This window comes from Musa acuminata, chromosome BXJ2-3 (genome assembly GCF_036884655.1).
Source record: "Musa acuminata AAA Group cultivar baxijiao chromosome BXJ2-3, Cavendish_Baxijiao_AAA, whole genome shotgun sequence".
In the NCBI taxonomy this organism is placed as follows: Eukaryota; Viridiplantae; Streptophyta; class Magnoliopsida; order Zingiberales; family Musaceae; genus Musa; species Musa acuminata.
Window position 1 is genome coordinate 41,759,618 of NC_088340.1, and position 19,422 is coordinate 41,779,039.

At 39.9% G+C, this 19,422-nt stretch overlaps 3 protein-coding genes across 6 annotated transcripts; 1 reads left to right on the plus strand and 2 right to left on the minus strand.

Moving 5' to 3' along the window:
- Positions 1–1,761: 1,761 nt before the first annotated feature.
- Positions 1,762–7,264, plus strand: LOC135608357 (squamosa promoter-binding-like protein 12). Of its 3 annotated transcripts, none has more exons than XM_065101156.1 (5): positions 1,762–1,918; positions 2,238–2,843; positions 2,971–3,107; positions 5,176–5,436; positions 6,525–7,264. In XM_065101156.1, the coding sequence occupies exons 2-5, from the start codon at positions 2,260–2,262 to the stop codon at positions 6,839–6,841; spliced, it is 1,299 nt and encodes a 432-aa protein (XP_064957228.1). In that variant the 5' UTR covers positions 1,762–1,918; positions 2,238–2,259; the 3' UTR covers positions 6,842–7,264. The 3 variants fall into 3 exon arrangements, with proteins under 3 accessions (XP_064957228.1, XP_064957230.1, XP_064957229.1); XM_065101157.1 differs by lacking the exon at positions 1,762–1,918 and adding an exon at positions 1,934–2,081; XM_065101158.1 differs by having other exon boundaries at positions 1,887–2,843.
- A 360-nt stretch (positions 7,265–7,624) lies between these two features.
- On the minus strand, positions 7,625–11,430 carry LOC103979501 (pollen receptor-like kinase 4). The gene is made up of 4 exons (XM_009395676.3): positions 11,346–11,430; positions 9,284–10,350; positions 8,561–9,178; positions 7,625–8,486 (listed from the first exon to the last, which is right to left on the minus strand). The coding sequence occupies exons 2-4, from the start codon at positions 9,960–9,962 to the stop codon at positions 7,843–7,845; spliced, it is 1,941 nt and encodes a 646-aa protein (XP_009393951.2). The 5' UTR covers positions 9,963–10,350; positions 11,346–11,430; the 3' UTR covers positions 7,625–7,842.
- Positions 11,169–19,346, minus strand: LOC103978632 (uncharacterized). 2 transcript variants are annotated; one of them, XM_065101159.1, is made up of 10 exons: positions 19,212–19,346; positions 18,975–19,089; positions 17,948–18,116; positions 17,665–17,810; positions 15,024–15,115; positions 13,364–13,707; positions 12,424–12,493; positions 12,044–12,106; positions 11,618–11,804; positions 11,169–11,428 (listed from the first exon to the last, which is right to left on the minus strand). In XM_065101159.1, exons 3-9 carry the CDS (start codon positions 18,106–18,108, stop codon positions 11,619–11,621), a joined length of 1,062 nt encoding a protein of 353 aa, XP_064957231.1. In that variant the 5' UTR covers positions 18,109–18,116; positions 18,975–19,089; positions 19,212–19,346; the 3' UTR covers positions 11,169–11,428; position 11,618. The 2 variants fall into 2 exon arrangements, with proteins under 2 accessions (XP_064957231.1, XP_018678406.2); XM_018822861.2 differs by having other exon boundaries at positions 17,948–18,129.
- Positions 19,347–19,422: the final 76 nt, after the last annotated feature.

The following is a 19,422-nucleotide window of genomic DNA, read 5'->3' on the forward strand; positions in this document are numbered from 1 at the left end:
GATGCTGTGACCTGGAAGCTTCAGTCTGCTCTTGATTCAGTATGTTCAAGAGATCAGCTCAGTTCCTGTTTTAAATGACTGTCAGATAATCACAGTGCATACTGTGATAACAATCTATAACAATTAACAAAAAAACTTGTAATTGTCGACCACATCGATGTTTTAGTGGTTAAAATATTAGTCTCAAATGAAGCCAGTTATCATCACAATTCAGAATTTGTAATTTACCCTCATCTTATATGATAAATTAATAATAAAACTTGATTACAGTAGTAATTTAGCCTTTATTTCCATTGAAATGGCTACTAAAATACCAAGAAATGGACAACAATCATTATCATCTCTCTTTTTTGTATTTGATACATTTTTTCTTATATTGTTTTGAGAGCAAAATACAAAGCTGGTCAGCTCAAACAGTGCATGGTTCAGCTGTATTAGGGTGGGGTAGGTAACCTCAAGGAGAGAACTTTCTGGTGAAAAGGAAAGCAAAAAAGGTTAAAGAGTGCAACAGAGAAGTCTCCTTTCCACAATGTTTGCTCAAAAGCTTCTTTGCTTCAGTGGCTTGTTCTTGTCTGTATCATCATCTCTCATTGTTGTTCATCATCATCATCATCATCACACTCTCCATGGCCAAGGATCCTCCTATTTCAACTGTGAATTCAAGACTATAAGTTCTGTTCCATGGATGGCTAATTTCCATACAAGATTTGGGCATACTGTTGTAATGATCACGAATGCTCTCTTCTTGTGTGCTTCCTTCTTAGGAGAAAGGTAGGTGATGAAGACCCAAGCTCATCTTTTGCACTGAACTTTCTATCTGTAATGCTACTCTCTCAGAGCCCTGTTCTTCAACATCTACTAATCAAACAATGTCCATTTTGGACTTGAATGGTTGCCAGCAACATAATAGTATTTGATGTAGTGAGACAAATCCAAGATAGCCACTGTAAATATTTTCTTTCTAAATCTCAAAAAAAAATATAACTTGATACAGGGACTGCAATTCTTAATCTGAACATGTCATCCAGTATTTTGGTGAAGTTTGGATGAATATGTTTGATGCTATCTGGTGCAGGTTTAGGAACTGCTCTGAAATGAGTTGATACTACCATAATCAAAGTGATAGTAACTTTGATCATGTTGCTGCCAAAAGCTCCCAATTCTTCCAAGAAAATCCATACTTGTAAGTATCCTTGTCTCATGAACCAAATTCTTTTCATCCATGTACAGTATGACATTCTCTCAGAATGAGGAGAGTGAAAGATGGTGAAATGGAGCAAACAGAGAGTGAAGATGCAAATTCCAAACGACTCTGGGCTTATTTTTCTGGACGAGTGCCCTGAGAGGTATGCAACAGAGCAATCAATTCATTAAGCTTTGCTGCTGTTTGTGTCAGGAATGCATGTGGTCATCCCCACCCAGAGATCACTGTGGCATTTCACCTTGTTACTAAGCTTTGATTAGATTCAGTAAACTATCTTCCAATTCACCTGGTCTCTGATGCTCTCCCTGTCTGCGGACTGATCCAGTGTCGTAAAACAGTAAAAACCTTTCTTGTAAGGATGAGAGATGGAGGTGACAAAGGTTGATGATTACTGTCGTGCACAGTGCTACTGTGCAGAGATAACAGGGACATAAAGAAAGAGGTAATCGAGAGATGGCAACAGCCCACTTGTCATTGAATGGATAGCAACAGCCCGCTTGTTTGATTGCTGGCTCCTGCCGTGGACAAGGAGATGGATGAGTAGGAGGGAGGGTGTGGGTGCTGAGAGGGGCGGGCGGGGGTGGTGGGGGAGTATTCTTGAGCCTGTCACTGTACCTGCTTGAATAGTTTACTCCCCACCATGGATTGAAGTCGCTGGAGACCTCTTCTCCTTGCCTCTTTGACTTTGGGGTTTGGTCGGCGGCAACATTACAGGTACTCCGACTGCTTTCCCTAGGTTTTCAGATCTTGATTCCTGTCCATGCTGCTTGAGACCCATGAGATCTTGATCCCTGGTAACCCTACGGAGCAACCGTACATGAAATCTTGATTCTGGGGCGAACAGTACATCAAATCTCTTGTTCTTGATTACTTTTGGGTAATAGTACATGAAATTTTTGATTTTTTTTGGGGGAAACAGTACGTTAAAGGTCTGATCTTTTCAGAATTTTTTTGGGTGATGGTACATGAAAAAGCTCATCTTTTTTTCCCCCTCTGGCTTTGATACTTTATTTCGGTCTCCGTTGGTCGATAGTGCATGCAATCTCTCTGCTCGGATGATGGATTGGAATGCGAACGCTTCCTTGCTGTGGGATTGGGACAACCACGCGCCGTTCGGAGGGAACTGTAAGCTGTTCGGCGGCGGTGCTTCCTCTGGCTCGGAATTGGGGAACGGTTCCTCATCCAAGAGCACCATCTCTGCTTCCTTTGATTCCTCATCGAAAGCAGGAAAGGAACCAGAGGCTGATGCAAACCCGAAGACTCATGAGAAGAACAAGTTTTTGCAGGAATCTGGTTCTTCCCTGCTTCCGGCGGCCGCGGCCGGGTTGGAGGAATCACAGATAGGGCTAAAGCTCGGTAAGAGAACCTACTTTGAGGATGTTTCAGCTGAGAGTAACTCAAAGAACCACCCTTTGTCGTCGTCGTTGGATTCTGCGTCGGTACCGACTGCTGTGCTTAAGAAGTCGAGAGTGTCACATCAGAGTGCACAGAGTACGTGCTGCCAAGTTGAGGGTTGCAACATTGACCTCAGTGGAGCCAAGGACTATCACCGGAAGCACAGGGTCTGCGAGATGCATTCTAAATGGCCCAAGGTTATCGTCGGTGGTCAGGAGCGCAGGTTTTGTCAGCAATGCAGCAGGTTACTTGAGACTAAACGACTTTGAGCGTCCTTTTCTAACAGAATAAAAGTCCCATGAATTGTTATACATATTACCTCAATCATTATGCTGCTGTGATTTCTCATCTCATTGTTTGATTTGTTCAAGGTTCCATGAGTTGTCTGAGTTTGATCAGAAAAAGAGAAGCTGCAGGAGACGTTTGTCTGATCATAATGCACGACGTCGGAAGCCACGGACGAACTTGATCTCGTTCAATTCGACAAATTTTTCTTCAGTGCTTTATGGTATAAACAGTTCTTGTTTTACCACTGTTTCCCTTTTGATTTGTTTTAATCTTGTAAAGTAAGTATGATTTACGCTAGGCTGTTTACGAACATTGTCTTCGCACAAGAAATGGGATCTTAAAGGTACGCTTCCCCGCTTATTTAGGAGAAGACTCTTAAGGAGTATTGTTGGAACCTAATGGACCACTACATTACTCGACTCTGTGTTGATCGTATCGTTGCTACTTTATATATGGGCCTTGGCAAGATGAACTTGCAAGACAATAAAAATATTTCATCGCTTTTATGTAGCAGTGGCTTACTAAACTAGAATTAGTGCGCTCTTATTTGCTCCTTCTCTTGACATGCAATGACATCTGCCTAAACATCAATTACTTTTCATTTCTTTGTAATTTTGTGAACACCTATTTTTTCAACACATAGACAAAAAAAAAATCTTCCATTTTTTGATCACTCTCTGGTGTTATAGACTCATGTCAAGTTCATGGTTTCTAGTTCTTAGTAGAATTATGATCCTTTTTCACTTGATAGTCTTGATTCCTTTTCATCAAAACAGAGTTCTATGATCCTTGTTTTAAAAGATTGCTCAATAAGTTTCAGATCTGGACAGTCAAATGACTTTAGCAAGGAAACTTCATTGTAAAAAGCTGGATGAAAGCCATAGTTAACTGAATAACCAAAAAAGCACACACTAGTTTTGATAATTATCAAGCGTGAGGCTACCTCCGGAAAAACTGCACTGGTGAAAAAGATTATAGGATATACATTATTTTTAACTTGTTGTCTTTGTTTGTGGACTTTGTGTTACACTTATCTTGCACTCATTTGACCCAGTAAACGTATTCGTTTGTGATGAGGACTTTTTTTCTACATAATGTTTGTTTTTTGTTCTGCAAAATTACATGATGGACGAATGATAATTGGCTAAACACTCGAGTCTTCATATGATTGTTCGAAAGGCTTTGCGACAACACCCACCAGATTGACAATTTATCCTATGAGTGAGTTTAGTTTGATCGAGCCTGTCCTTATTCAAGCTCTGGGTGAACTTTGATTAAACTAAGTCAAAAGTAAGTTGAAGAACACAAGAATAAATTATGATGTCTTGTTATACAATAGAGTATGTAATTACAATCCTTTGCTTGGTTTCATTACCTCCGGTAGGGCAATAATCATATCTGTCTGTTGGAAGTTCAACTCTACCTTGAATACCTATTCTTTATCCTAAAACCGAGAACGAAACATTCATTTAAAGATGCATTCATGTTCATTTCACTCAACTCTGCTTATTGCGTGAAGTAGGCTTAGAAGGCCATTCTAAAGAGGTAAAGGGAGAGCATGATTCCTTCTGGTCTCTAAATATTATCTTAAACTTAACATGTCACCACAGATTACACTCATTAAAGAGTGATAATAATTGTGCCTGGCAGAGTTATGAAATGTAAAGTTTCTGAACACATTTTCCATGGTCATTATTCTTTAAACAGTAGGTCAGATACCACATACGGTATGAATGTTGTTATTTGAGAATATATATGTTATTTATTCATTCAATGATGATGACCCATTCTAACCGGAGAACATAGATCAAGGACAACAGAATCTTGGCCTTAACAATTTCTTTTATCTTATGTTGTCTATAAAACATTGACAACACTCGGTTGTACATCTTCCATATTAGCTCTTCTAAAGGATTAAGAACAATTCAGTTGTGTCTTATTAAGATGGTGATCAAAATGGAACCACCATCTGTAATCAAATGACACCTTAAGACATTTTGCAGATTAACTATCATTGTGCTAAAAAAAATTCCATTGTTCTCTACTGTAGCTATGGCGATTGAACGCCAAATAGCAATTCTATGAGTTCTTACATAGTTTGTTCATTCTTTTCATCTTACGGCATACTTCTAGCTATGATCAACTGTTATATTATCTTGCTCACACCAGTCTTCTATTGACTATTTTTCATATACTATATCCAAAAACCAACGAGATACTTCATAATTATATGAAATAGCTTTTCTGTACTGCATTTCTCATTGCTGAACATTACCTGGCTTTTCCAGATGATAAACATCAGATGAACTTGCTATGGAATAAGGCTCCTTTTGGTCATATGAAACCTGTGGCAAGCACCAATATTGAAGGTTTGCCAAGTTTCAAGCTCACACAAAAAGGGTCATGGGAAAAATCACCAAAAGACGGTGGCACTGATGCACAATTGCATTTGCCAAATGCTCAGCTATCAAATGGATTTTTTACGCTTTATCCTGATGTAGACAAGCTCTTGCCACTCAAAGGCACTGCCACTGAAGTTCTCAATCAAGGTAACTTATGTGTTGACATGAGCTAACAGTTAGGAAGCTGTCATTTATCTGTTGCTTTTGTCGAGTGATCTATGGTGAGCCCTCAATATTCCGAATTGTTCTCCTTGAAATTGAAATTTATATCTCCCTATGCACAATTCATATATCCCTATTGCTAAACTTTCAAATATTGGAATCCATATGATGAATATCCCTGGTGTGATCAATATCATGATTGAAATCTTGGGACAAGAACTCCCCAGTGCAGTCATTGAACACGTATCAGTGGGAATTGACCTCATTTATATCTGTTTTCATCTTTCCTATATATCCTAGACAAGTTAATCAGTCATGTTTTGGTGCTTTCAGTCCATCGATATTGGCTCTGATTTCATCTTAGTTTGCATTTTACGTTATATCTACAGTTGATATTCTATGTTATAGGTATGCAGGCTGTTTTTCCAGATTCTCCCTGCATAAGAGAATCTGACTTTTGCATCAATTTTTCCGTTAAACCTTCCAATTTGTTGGCATCTAGAGTAGTTTTTCTTTGTAAATATCAATTGTCTTATAGAGAGTAAACACGCGCAGACTTCTTAGAATTGTTCTATGGGATTGTCATTGTTGACGTGTCATATGCAGATGTCTATAACGAATCAGGCACAGGAACATTCAAAAAACATGAGGGCAAACCTGCCTCGTGTGGTTTTCGTCTGCAATTCCATTTGCTCTATGTGTGCTAAGTTTGTATTGTTCCATTATTCACTTAAGTTGATGTAACTATGCATAAAGTCATGTTAGATTTTGTGGCTTATAAAAAGGAGCATTCATGATGCAATGGTAATAGGATCATAATTTATTAGAGATGATATCGAGAAATGCCTCGAAGTGGCCAGAAGGGGGTTTGTCAATGTCAAGGCTGAAAAACCTAAACTCGGTTCTCCTTCATGCACATGGTATGGGCATTTGCCATTTTGATTATGTAGAGAGCACTCAACCGAGGCATTTGTTTTCTGGAGAACAATCGTGTTTCTTTCTTTGTGGAGAATGTTATTATCCTTTGTGTGATCAACCACAATAGTTTTGCTTATGTCTGTTCTCTTTTACAGGTTCAGAGGCATCTGCAGGGGCTTTGAACTTGGGCGGAGCACCAGATCTTCGTCGTGCTCTCTCTCTTCTGTCAACCAATTCTTGGGGCTCTCCTGACCCTGGACAAACTTCTTCCATCGTCGAGTTTGTCGATGCTAGTCACACCAGTACAGCACAGCCCATGGTACCTACGATCAACTCCTCGAGTCACTGGATACACGGGCAACCTCAGCTGCTACCATTTACGATGCATCGAAGTGGCAACCAGCCCCAGGAGCTTCTGCTGCAAAACACCCCATATCGGGACAATCTATTTGATCCAAGTCAGATTCACTGACGTGGGCTGAAGAAGTGGCGACGGCTTGTTGTAACTCTCCACTTATTTTTTTAGATGCCAGACTTGCATCATCTTCAAACTGCTGCATCTACATTTTGGCTCAAGCTGCTGCTGCTGCATTGTGAAGAACAGCTTTATGAGTTGTTCTTGGTTGTGTTCATGCAGAGTAGGTAGTAGGTTATGGTGGATTCAAGGACATGATCTGTATTATCTTTCTCAGACTGACCTCTTGTGCCTCCCCAAACATTTGGTACTGAGTTGCTGTAGTTTCTTTCTTTTACCTTTTGCCTGGCACTCATTTAAGTAGCAAGAATTCCTTGAAATATATCTAGGCATCCCTTTTGGTGATTCTGATCACAGCATAGATCATGCTCGAAGATAGTCAAATTATATGAATGTCAGCACATATATCTGTTTCTTTTACTCTTTATTCTTTCAAATGTGTTTGCCACCTCGAGTTTAATTGTCTCCAACTATTTATGTGTTTCTAACAATGACTGTTTTGTTTAAAGAAAATCTTAAAAATATTATATACCGTTCTTTTTTCACGGACTTAACTGGTTTTAATAATTTTACGACATCCGCTCATTAGTTCATAAACTATCATCTTTTATATTGACTTTCGCATTATATCATAGAACAAGAGTCATCTTATCGCAAAACAGAAACATAGAGATAGCACAAGCAAATAACACCATATCGAATTATAGATATCGAGATCACACATCCAAAATAGAAGGAATGCCAACCATCCATGGAGCCAAGAAAAGATCTCCAGGAAGAACAGGGAAGAAAAAGACAAATATGTGATTTTGTCCTAAATTAACATATTAAAAATAGACAAATTTGATCAGTTTACACACTCCACTTGTATCAAGAAACATCTACAACACTAATCACCCACGTCTGCTTTTAAATGTTTGGAATGGAAAGGTAAATCGTGTCACTTTTCTTTGAAGTCTTCCCCGCGAGTCATTTCTTCAGTTTCGTGGACAGAGAACTCATCTTTCCATCATGGCTTTCGAGGAGAAGCCTTCGCCCTCGCTGCTGATCAAAGAACGCTCCGTACCACCTTCTCTTTCCTTTAGCTCTTCGATCTTCTCCAGCGCTTCCTTCATCTCCCACCTCTCGTCGACATCTGCCTCACAGCACGCAATACCTATCTTCAACAGCTTCAACATCTCCTCCTCGCTGTCCTTGGTTCCCTCCATGTTCTTGTCGAACACTTTGCTGGTCCCCTCTTCTCCGGCGACGGTGTTCACCCAGCTCGCCAAGTCCGCGCCGGCGCTCCCCTCCGCCAGATGATCCGCCGGAAACTTACCTGTTAGGATCTCGAGTATCAGCGTTCCGAAGCTCCACACGTCGCTTTTCTTGGAAGGTTCGCCGTGTTGGGCGCACTCCGGGGACTTGTAGGCCACCATGACCTGAGAGGCGGCAGCCTTCTTCATCACCGGGACGAGGGCGTAGTCTGTGAGGATGGGCTCAAAGGAGGAACTAAGCAGCACGTTGGAGGACTTGAGGTGGCCATGGGGGACGGTCAACATCGGGAGCTCGTCGTAGAGGTAAGCGAGGCCTCTCGCGACGCCTTTGACTATCTTCAACCGCGTCGGCCAGTCGAGCGGTGGAAGCTTCGAGCCGCGGTTACCTGCGCATGGAGGCAGCTCATGATCATGTGGAGCATGAGGTCGCGAGGCAGATCATGATCGTGCAGTTCACTACCATGTAGCATGTGGGCCAAGCTTCCATTGGGGATGTACTCGGTGATCAGCAGCTTCTCCTCCTTCTTGTAGTAGTAGGCCACCAGAGGAAGCAGGTTGGGGTGGGACAACCTCCCCAGCCTTCTCATGTGCTCTTGGAAGTCTTCTCTCCCCACTCCTTTCATCTCCTTGAACCGCTTGACGACGACGGCAGGGCCGTCGACCAGGGTCGCCTTGTAGGAAGACCCGAAGTTTCCGCTGCCGAGGACCTCAGCGGAGGCCCGGAGGAGATCTTGCATGTCAAACTTCCTCCTCCACTCCACAACGAACGACAGCTTGCCCTGCTCCTTCTTAGGGGCCTTCTTCCCTCCCCCGTGGTGCTTTTCTGGTCCAAGCTCAGCATCGGCTGCTGCCTCCAAGTGCTCGATCTTTTCGGAGTTAGTACTGGTTTGAGGTCGGTCCACCGTGGTCTCTTCTTTTTTGTTACGGCGGCGGAGGAGGAAGACGATGAGTGCGATGACTGCTAACAAGACTGCGACTGCGATCAGAATGATAGCGACGAGGAGAGCGGGCGCGAGCTTATGCTTCTTTGGTAGATTGCACGAGACAAGCAGCGGCGGGCCACACAGATTCTTGTTGCCTATGGAGTTCATTTATGACTCGGTTACGTTGATGTGATGTGATGTGATGTGTATATATATATATATATTGATGAGAGAGAGAGGGGAAGAAGAGGAAGGCTGACCTTCAAACAAGGTTGCACTCATATTGCTGAGCCTCACCGGAATCGGACCCTCGAGGTTGTTGTAGGAGACGTTGACGACTTGCAGCTCCGGCTGCCAGAGATCCGGTAGGTGCCCCTCGAAGCTGTTGCTGTCCAGCCCCAGATCCATCAGTTTCTCCGGCACCGTCAGAGAGGTCGGGATCGGCCCCGAGAAGTTGTTGTGAGACAGCCACACCTTCTTGAGCGCTCGCATCGTGGAGAACATGCCGTCCGGTATCTCGCCGGAGAACCGGTTCCACGATAGGTACAGAGACTTCAGCGCCGGCAGCTTCGTGAAGTCTGGTATCCCTCCCTCGAGGCTGTTGTTGCTGAAGCTGAGCGCGCGGAGGCTCGGCAACCCCGTGAGGATGTCGAGGTCCAACGCGCCCAACAAGCTCATGCTCTCGAGCTGCAGCGTCGCCACCTTCCCGTTCTCGCAGTAGACGCCGGCCCATGCCGACACGTTCTGATCGATGCACGGGCCGCGGGTGTCGACCCAGGTGGCCAGCACAGCGTCGCCGCCGACGCCAGGGGACAGTGTCGCCTTGAACTGGAGGAGAATGCGGCCGTCGTCCGACGCGCCCGCGGGGTGCCGCCACGGAATGAGAGAGAGGAGGAGCGTCAGGAGCTGCAGCGGCCATGGCACGGACTGGTCGGCCATGGCGCGGCGCCAGGGAGCCTATGGGGTGGTCCAACCGGCAGTGGCGCGGACTGGGATGGGAATGCAGATGGGTTGTGACAGCATTGTGGTGGTGATGGAAGAAGGGATGGGAGGAGGGAGAGGAGGGGGAGGCGGGTGGAGGGTGGAGGTGAAGGGCTAAGAATAGTTGGGGAACGAGGTTGGGATGAAAGCGACGGAGTCCAATTTTGGTTACATGCTATGTCTCAGGTTGCCTACGAGCTGGTTTAATCTGTTCACAGAGACTTCCATGGCCAGCCATCGAAGAAGAGGACGACACAGGTTCCTCCATGTCAGGGGGGGGCCGCATGCACCAACCTCTCCATGGCCACCACTCTCTGATTGGTAGATGGATCTAGGGCCCACCAGCCTGCAGATGGGTCCCACATGAAAACCAAGGTGAATGATACAACAATATAGCATAGCATGGAAACAGGTGAAAAATGCTACATCTCTGTGAAGCCTGATAGGGTGTGATTAAAGACTACAGATTGTATATTAGCTGATAGAAATTAATATTCCCATATGATGTATGTAATGAGGGAAAGCATGCACATTGGTAATTGGCACTTGATATGCATGTATCATAATATTATTTCAGAGCTTGTTGAACAGTAGTTTTGTGCAGGCTAAACAATATGAGATGATAAACTTCTTCCATGGCACAAATAGTCCATCAGAATGCTTCATCATTCATAGAGTTTTCCTGCTTGCAATAATGAATTAATCAATCAATGCAGGCATCAAAACTTGGTTCACTAATATGAATAGCTCAAACAACAATCTGAAGACTGCAAGTTCAGTGTCTTGACTTCAAAGCTCAATCTTTTAACTGATTGTCTTTTGTCTGGAGATTTCATAATTAGCTCACAAACAAGGTAACTCTGAAAAAGTTTTCTTGAATTTGATAGATCAATTAAAAAGTTACATTCTAGATCAAATCATAGAATAAGCATGCAGGAGAGTCGAAGAGGTCAAGACTATCTTATTTATTCAGATTGTGCATGTTCTAATTCTAAGATAAAATTGGAGTAGATTTATGAGCACAGATAGCCATACTGATAAATGCCCTTGCTGCCATGAAAAGTGGAATTGTGTTGACTTAAAACTCTGGAAATATCATTTGCAAAAGGGAGTTGCACACAGATTACTGCCACTAGGGTGCACATATTAGGAAGCAGGTTCAAATCAAACAAAATTCCTGACATTTTACATCAACTTAACATTCTTAATTCAACATGTAGTTTACAGATAAAATATTAAAAGAAAAAGATTAACAGCTCAAACCAAAAAAAGGCTTGTGTAAGAAGTGTTGGCAATCTAAATGGAAGTGAAAACTTTGATCACAATCAGAGTTCTCTGTACCTTTGTCTTCTGGAAGGTATGTGAGCAGGTCAGGTTAGGCAACAGCAAAACCATTTAGAGAAGCCAGATCAGACTTCACCAAGCTGCAAGCAGGTACAGCTTCGAATTCAATAGCTGGCTACTTGTAAAAGAGAGTGTGCTACACTTAATAGTTAGAAATGCCTAAAAGAAATAAAAGTTCTATGGCTGTGGATGATATCATCCTAGTCAGCATCTTTAAAGCCTTAAGTTAGTATCTTTAAAAAAATTTAGGAAAAAAGTGACTATTTCACCTCATCTAATGAAACAAAATTCTTGTTTGAATTCTTCATATCCGACGTTAACAAGGCAAAGGCCGTCAGGAGGAGCAGGAGGGGCTGTGGCACGCCTGCATGTGGCATCCATCAGCTTAATTAGAGCATCATCATCTGCGCCTGCTGCTGCCTCTCTGATGGCAGTTGCCACCAGAACTCGGACCATCTGCAGGAAAACCACGCAGGGCACCAAGAGTTGATTGATGATCTTAACTGGATTATGAATAGGCAAACAAGAAGAAACCAAAGATTTCACCAAAATGAACTAAAAGCAACAAGTTGAATTTATCAGATAGTGGCTGGTTCAGAACAGCGTGTTACTGCATATCAATATCATTTATGTTAGAAGATTACTGGTACCTTCTTAGCTGCTTACAAGATTCAAAGCCATAACAGTGATATTACCTTCCTTAAGAAGCGATTCGCAACAAGCTCCACACACATCACCCTTTGAAGATATGCATAGTCCTAGAAACAAACAAACATCCTCTCAGAATAAAAACACACATTTTTCAAATTATGACATGTTTCAGTTGCACAACAATGGACAGGGACAACCAAGACATAGGAGTGACATAGACACAATTTTGAGCCATTGCCGTATTCCAGTCAAAAACAACCCAAAAACAATCTGATTTGCAGAAAGGAAGTCGCTGAAGTTGAAACATTTTAAGATTAACATTTTACTAAATAAAAGGTGAATCTCATATATAGGCAAAACAATTTCCAAACAATAAATCATTCTTGTGACTTAAGATGCGGTCATGTTTGTAAGATAAAATAACCTCAGTGTCACTGGGCAATTTAGTTTCTGCAGCTCGAGCATGAAACATAAAACACTCTGTTGGTGGTCCACTGCAAGAATAAATCATGGGAGAAAGAAAGTCATGTAGTGAATTGAAATAACTTCTATATCAATAGGAAAAAAAAGATTCAGAGTCCCAATATATTAAACTAAGAGAAGGAATAAATAAGAAGTTCTATAAAACAATCAACAACTTGGTCATAAGTGATGTTTAGACCAGTATGAGGACTTCTATGATGAAAATTACGTAAAAGCTGTCAACAGGTTTGAAAACTAAGGTTTCATATTTATTTGACAAGCAATTCCTCTTTTCCATCTAGGTAATTGTTGAATGTTATAAACTTGATCTACTTGTTGAGCTTTGCAGATGAACATAGATTCAAATTGCCTAAGGATTTATCTTCCGTGTAACTGAAAATTGAAACATGATCAGTTGAAAGATGATTATTGTGGAAATCAATAATCCAATAATCAATTCAATTTGAACAGTACAGCTTGCTCAATGAAAGAATCCAAGAGTAATAGCTCCAGGAATTCATACAAGAGAATGGTCACTGCAGCTACTCCTAGCCAGGTAACAAATTCCTAACAGTTACTGAAATCTAAGTCCTATCGTAATATGAGAAAGAGAGAGCGAGAGAGAGAGAGAGAGTTGGTGTGCTTGTATGAACAATTCTTGTTTTCTTAATCTCTAAGTTATGTATAATCCTTTGATAATCTAAATATTTGATGGAATCATTTCCAGCCAGCACAAATTCATTTTTCCTAAAAGCAGAAGTACCTTTGGCACACTTCCTATACTAAACACTTTAAGTTTCAGATACCATCATTTAGTTCTTTTTAAGAAAAATACCCAGTTTGTGTTTTAACTTGTTTCCATTAGGTACTTGTTTTTGTTGTTATTAAATAGCAGTTCTTACATGCTTCTTGAAGCTTTTGTATCACGTGCAAACATTTTGTATGACAGTGTCTTCCCTTCTAACTCTCTTAGGAGTTGATCCACCTTGCTTACACTAAAGCTTCTTCGTTTCAGTCCAACAATATCTGGGCTATCATCTTCATTCACATGGGAAAAAGTTTGTTGCTGCTCTTTCTCATCACCCTCCGGCAGTCTATTAATCTGGTCATCCTCCTCTCCATCAGAAGTCCTTGTCCAGTCACTTTCAGAACTACTTATGATTGATTCTTCATTATCATTAAGGGGAAGAATGTAAAAGTATCGCCTCCATTTGGCTGCAAAATTGGGATGAAATACACGTCCAACCTGCAATAATTCTTTCCCATCAGGAGCTTGAAAAAGGTGACTGTTATAAACCAAATAAAGGTGGTAATGAACCTCAAGTTGAGGAAGTCAAAAAACAATTATAATGTGATAAAAGTATACATTTAAGAACCAACAAAAATTTGATAGCATGAAACATTTACAGATTCTACTTGAGCTGGACAACAAAACAAAAACAATGAGACTTGTCAACAATAAGGGAAAAATTGAGAAGCAGGATAATAACAAAAAGTGTTTGGAACTCCCAACAAAAAGAAGGGTCTTTGTTCCCCAAAGAACCTATTCAAAGAAGAGATTCTGTTATATCTTTAATAATGCATTGCCACCAAAAGTCCAATTGTTTCTCTTAGTCACTACTGATTGAAATTACAAATCCGATCATTAAGGTGCCCTACAATATAGAAAACATTGTGGCTTTGCTAGTTGAGAACCAAATAATGTGGGGCATGTAACTGAACCAGGTAATAATTAGTCCAGGCAGATAAAAGAAAGAAACAGGATCACAAGGGCAGGCCAAAAAGATAAATTTTCATACTGTATGTGACATTTGCTAGTTGAGCACCAAAAACAAATTAGCTGTAATTTTCTAGATCCTCGTCCTATAATGAAATTTATGCTGCAGGAAAACTGCATTTCAGTGAGCTATCTTTAAGTTTATAAAGTTTAAAGATTTCCATTGCTGTCAGAAGAGAGATACTGGATACAAGTATAAGGGATCAACATCTCAGTGTCCCAGCAGGGAAACCTGTAGTATCCAAGGACCATCTACATCAACCTAAAACACCACCATAATAAAAGAAAGAAACATAGCATATCTTTCCCTCTGTTAACCATTATATAAAGCAGTCTCACTTCTTTATCATATCTAGAACAGTCATAAAGAGAGAAAAATATAATTAATTGCACAGGCGGATTTTTTGGTAAAAAATGTGTGGGAGCTCAACCAGATAAATTGGACACAATGTAGCCTATTAAGGAAATATTTTGTTCAACAAAAGCCTCAAAACCACCAACAAAGAGATTAAAAGAAGTTCACAAAACCAAGGTTCCATGAGATTTTCTACATACCTAAAAAGTCACCAGTTGATAAAGTCTCGATTAGCAAACAGCTAAAGACAGTAAAATAAGCTTGTACTACTAGGTCAGCAGTTGCAATATTGAAGGATATAATAGACAAAGAAATTTCAACTACATAGTTGCAATTCGTTAACTTCATTAAATGGTCCCCTGCCTAGTCCAATTAATGTCCTTTATATCAAAGACCCTTAGAAAGAGAATGCACTTTAGTAGAAACCTACCTCAGCCACATGCAAAGCTCTGAGCTTCCCCGGAACTGCTTCATTGATGGTGTCCTTTATGTCTTCACATTTAACATCCTTCCTCCAGGTATCTAGTAATTCGGAAAAGATATAATCAGGTGAAACCAGAAGAGTAAGTATATAAATGCTTCTGCGTCATCTAATAGAAATGAACAAAATTTCTTATGGCAAAGAACATGATCTTATTTATGGAAATTACAAGGTCATTATTAAAAGAGGATATAGATACAGCACCAAGATTGCGCTACCAGTCATAATTAAAATAAAAAAAGATGTCTTGGTATTCATTGCAAATAAAGGTACATGCCAAATTCATGAATGTATCTGGGAACACATTTTACTACATGTATGAACTAAAATATGTACTGTTAGTGCTCACTACTTAATTGTTGTAACTAGAAATACACCCTCCAGTAATTATCAGGTACTAATTTCAGTAATGAAAATATACAAGAGGGAGAAACAAGCTGCAGTGCACACAGGAAGGAACAATTTACATTTAGGAATCAATTGCATAGCATGCAATTACTTCTTCATATTTTAGCATTTTAAGGACAAGAAAGCTGATCAGAAGTAAAGCAAATGATGCAACAAAATTATCATATAGCATGCCTTCAAGAGTTATTATTTGCACCAGTAAAAGGATAAAATAAAAATTAAGAGTTATGGATACCAATATCTAGATCAGCTTAAGAAAATGAATGGTCAATAATTTTCATGACAAGTGGAATTTTACTTCAAACTAATCGATAAAATGTCCAAGTCATAGTGTATATCTGATTCATAAAGTATGTTAGTATCTAACCAATTGACAAAATCATGTACGTCTAAATCAAATGAAGGATATCAAAAGATACAGATTTTCAGGAGAAAATCTTTTATGCAAATGCATGAAAACACTAAATGTCATTTTTATGTTTCCAACCAATACAGAATTCCTATAAATAACATTAGTAACATAGTAAAGGTATACATGTTTACATGTGGTATCCAGTATGGTAAGATTTATGTTTAACTAAGAACTGGATAATAGCACATTCTTATGTTAAAGGTCTGCACAAAAACGCTCCAACCCATTTATCCATATACAAGTAGAACATTTTGCATATGCAGAAGCTAAAATATATATCATTCGCCAAATAAGAAATTGTCCAATGCAGTTGGCTTTCAATCACAGGTGAACACAGGTCTGCTATAATAATTTACAGTTTGGTGCTAGCTTGCTTTTCAACAAAGAATCAAGAATGAAACCAGAAAAATCATACTTTCATTAGAAATTTGATATAGAAATCTGATCTCATCAAAAGCGACAAGGATAATAATTAATAGATTTCAAATCACAGCAATAAGGATAGTAACTAATAGATTTCATATCAGATAGAGTCTTATCAACAATCAATTTAATAACACAAACAAAGGAAAAGGATCGGCAATACTTAGTTCAGCTGGGATCCTGAAAAGTAATTAGATTTATCTGGATGTATGCAAGACTTGCATTGCATCAATCCACTTCCACTTTTTAGATCTCATCAACTACATTATTGTTTTCTAAATTCTTGGGTGGCCAAGAAAAACCAATAAACAGAGGACGTACTCTCAAAAGTAAGCTCCTCAATATCCAATTGCCAATACATGGATTCGCAGTGTTTCTGTCAACCCTTCAATACTCTTATTAACACCCTTTTCTTTCAATTTTTTGGTGGATTGCCAAAAAAATAATGAGAACTGAATCTTTAAATCTCTTGCACTCTATTTTGATCTTACCTCTATTTCTTTTCTTTGAACAGGACAAGTCAGATGTACGACCAAAATGCAAGACTGCCCATACATATGGTGGTTTAGCTTGAATATTCTACCTGTGTGTCTAGGATTCTTTTAGATGCTTAAAAAAATAATAAAAGCCAGTTAATTTCATTATAACAGTTTGTTGCTCCTTCTAACGGATTGAAGCAATCTCAGACTATAAATTGGATGTTCTTGAAAGATAACTAGCTGCTAAACTACTGATATTAAACCATTACCGATTTACCAGAAGAAATGTCAACCAATAAAGGGAGATTACTGACAGCGTTAATAGACAAATTAAAGCTTTTCCACATTGACCTATCATAAGAAAAGGGAGAAAACCTATATTGATCTCCAAATGCACTTACTCAATTGGAGGCCCTAATCTTCAGATTAAACACATTCAATTAAACTTGACTTTCTTAGTCTCAAACTAGGCTGACTATAGGCTTCAATATGCTGGTCTTTAACATTCGCAGACTGCAACAGTTCTTTTTCAATATGATCTACTGGATCTGGACCAATTTCCTAATTGGTAGGTTAAGTAAGAACCAGCAAGGAATAAGTGATCCATTAGGCAGAGTATACAGTAATCTTTGAATTTTTAAAACGAAACATTTAGGATGCCAAATTTGAATAACTTATATAAAATGCTTCATGATGTAGAAAGTTGAACAACCTAAGGACTGGGATGTTATCCTCACGAGTGGAAACCAGAAAGAATTGTCAGTAAACGACTGGAAAACCAAAAAAATATCAAACAAAAAAAAGTAGCAAAGATATGTAAATTGTAATACTACAGTATGACAAAAAAAAATAGAATCTTTGAACTAACAAAATGAACAAACTTGCTGCAGAGCAGTCACCCCCTTGTCAGTGCGTCCAGCAACAACAGCACAGCCTTCAACAGGCATGGACTTCTCTTTTAGTTGCTTAGCTTTATTCTCATCAACAAATCTTCCAAGAAAATGTTCGACTATTCTGTAAAGAAGAAGGGGAATATAAACAATAAACAAGATGAAAATACTATGACCTGTATGGTGATTGTCTTTCCTGAATCAAAGAGTCAGTACGAGCTGACAATTAAGCCTCATTCCTATAACGTGACCACAGCTTACCCTTGAACAGTGTGCAAACCAGGCTGCTTTTGCCACCCATCGAAAGTTCCACCATGATATGACAAAACAATCTTAAATGTTAATCTTTTCCACCTTCCTGTCCGATGCTTACTGGGTTCAGTTGATGTCTCTGTTTCCTCACAGCCACAAGGCGTCTCCATAGTAACACCTGCACTATGGTCCTATCGAGAAAGGTCAGATACGAACATTTATTATGTGGCACAAACAAACTAATGTTTTTGAGGATAAAAGCATAGTGACACGACTGTGCTAGGACATGTTTTCTTTGATTTAAAAAGAATGGAAAATTTGGTAAAATTAGTATGAAAAGACAAGCAAGAGATGGCATATTAAGTAATACCAAATTAGCTGCTTTGCATTGTTAAAAACATACCTCTTAGAAAAGAATAGGAAGAACAACGTGCTAAAGTGATTCATTTTGTTAGTACAAAACTAAAATAAAGGTGAAAAGAAAAGGCAAATGGTTACCTCGGCAAGGAACAACTTGAGTTCATTTCTGGCTAACAAATATCAGTTATGTATATCTTGTCATCCGTGCTCAACTTTAAGTTAAACCAAGTCAAGGTCAAGCCTTCTATAGTTGTGCCTCAATCGATCTGATGTCTTGCGCATCAAGTATATATGGTTTGTTAGATCAATTTGGGTTTTGTTTGAAGTTCTATTGCATCACTTCAAAATTGGTAATACCCCAAACTTAGTCATTTGCACAGAGAACCCGACACACTAACACCTAAATAGATAACGAAATCAAAAGGCCAACTACACGATGGCACTATGCTGACCATATCGTCAAATCTAATATGAAGTTCATAAAGCATAATCAGAATAGGAAAAACGTGGAAGTTTCCGAAAGCTCTAGCTTTGAAACTAATTTGGCAGCGGGGAATTTCACATTAAAAAATAATGAATAGAAAAGACTTCGCCTTCGTTTTTCCTCCTTATCAGTTCAAGCTCCAACATATTCCAATAAAACCTTGAAATAAACTACACCAAGAATAACTCTTACCTCGGAGGGAAACAAGCTACGCAACGAGGAAGGCCCATTCCCGCTGCAAACCAAATCCGCATAGAAATCCACCACTTTCTGCCACGGCCGTGCGTACAGATATTGGAAACTCTCCCTGATTCCAAGGCGAAACACCCAAAAAGAAGAAACAAAAACCCTCAGAATCTAGAATCTAAGATTTCTCATCACGAATGGAGCCACAACACAAAGAGAGATCGGAGAATGATCCATCCGTACCTGGTGGTCCATCTGGAGACGCGACAAGCGTCGGTGTGGTTGTAGTGGAAGTAAACCTTGGCGCCCTTCTCCATCGGTGCCGCGACTCGACTCAATACCAGAGATGTCGGGATCTTGGCGATTCTGAGATCATATAACCCCTTAGATGTTTGGGTTTCTATGGGCCTTCCCATGGATTTGGGCTTTAATACGACTAATGCTCCCATTGATG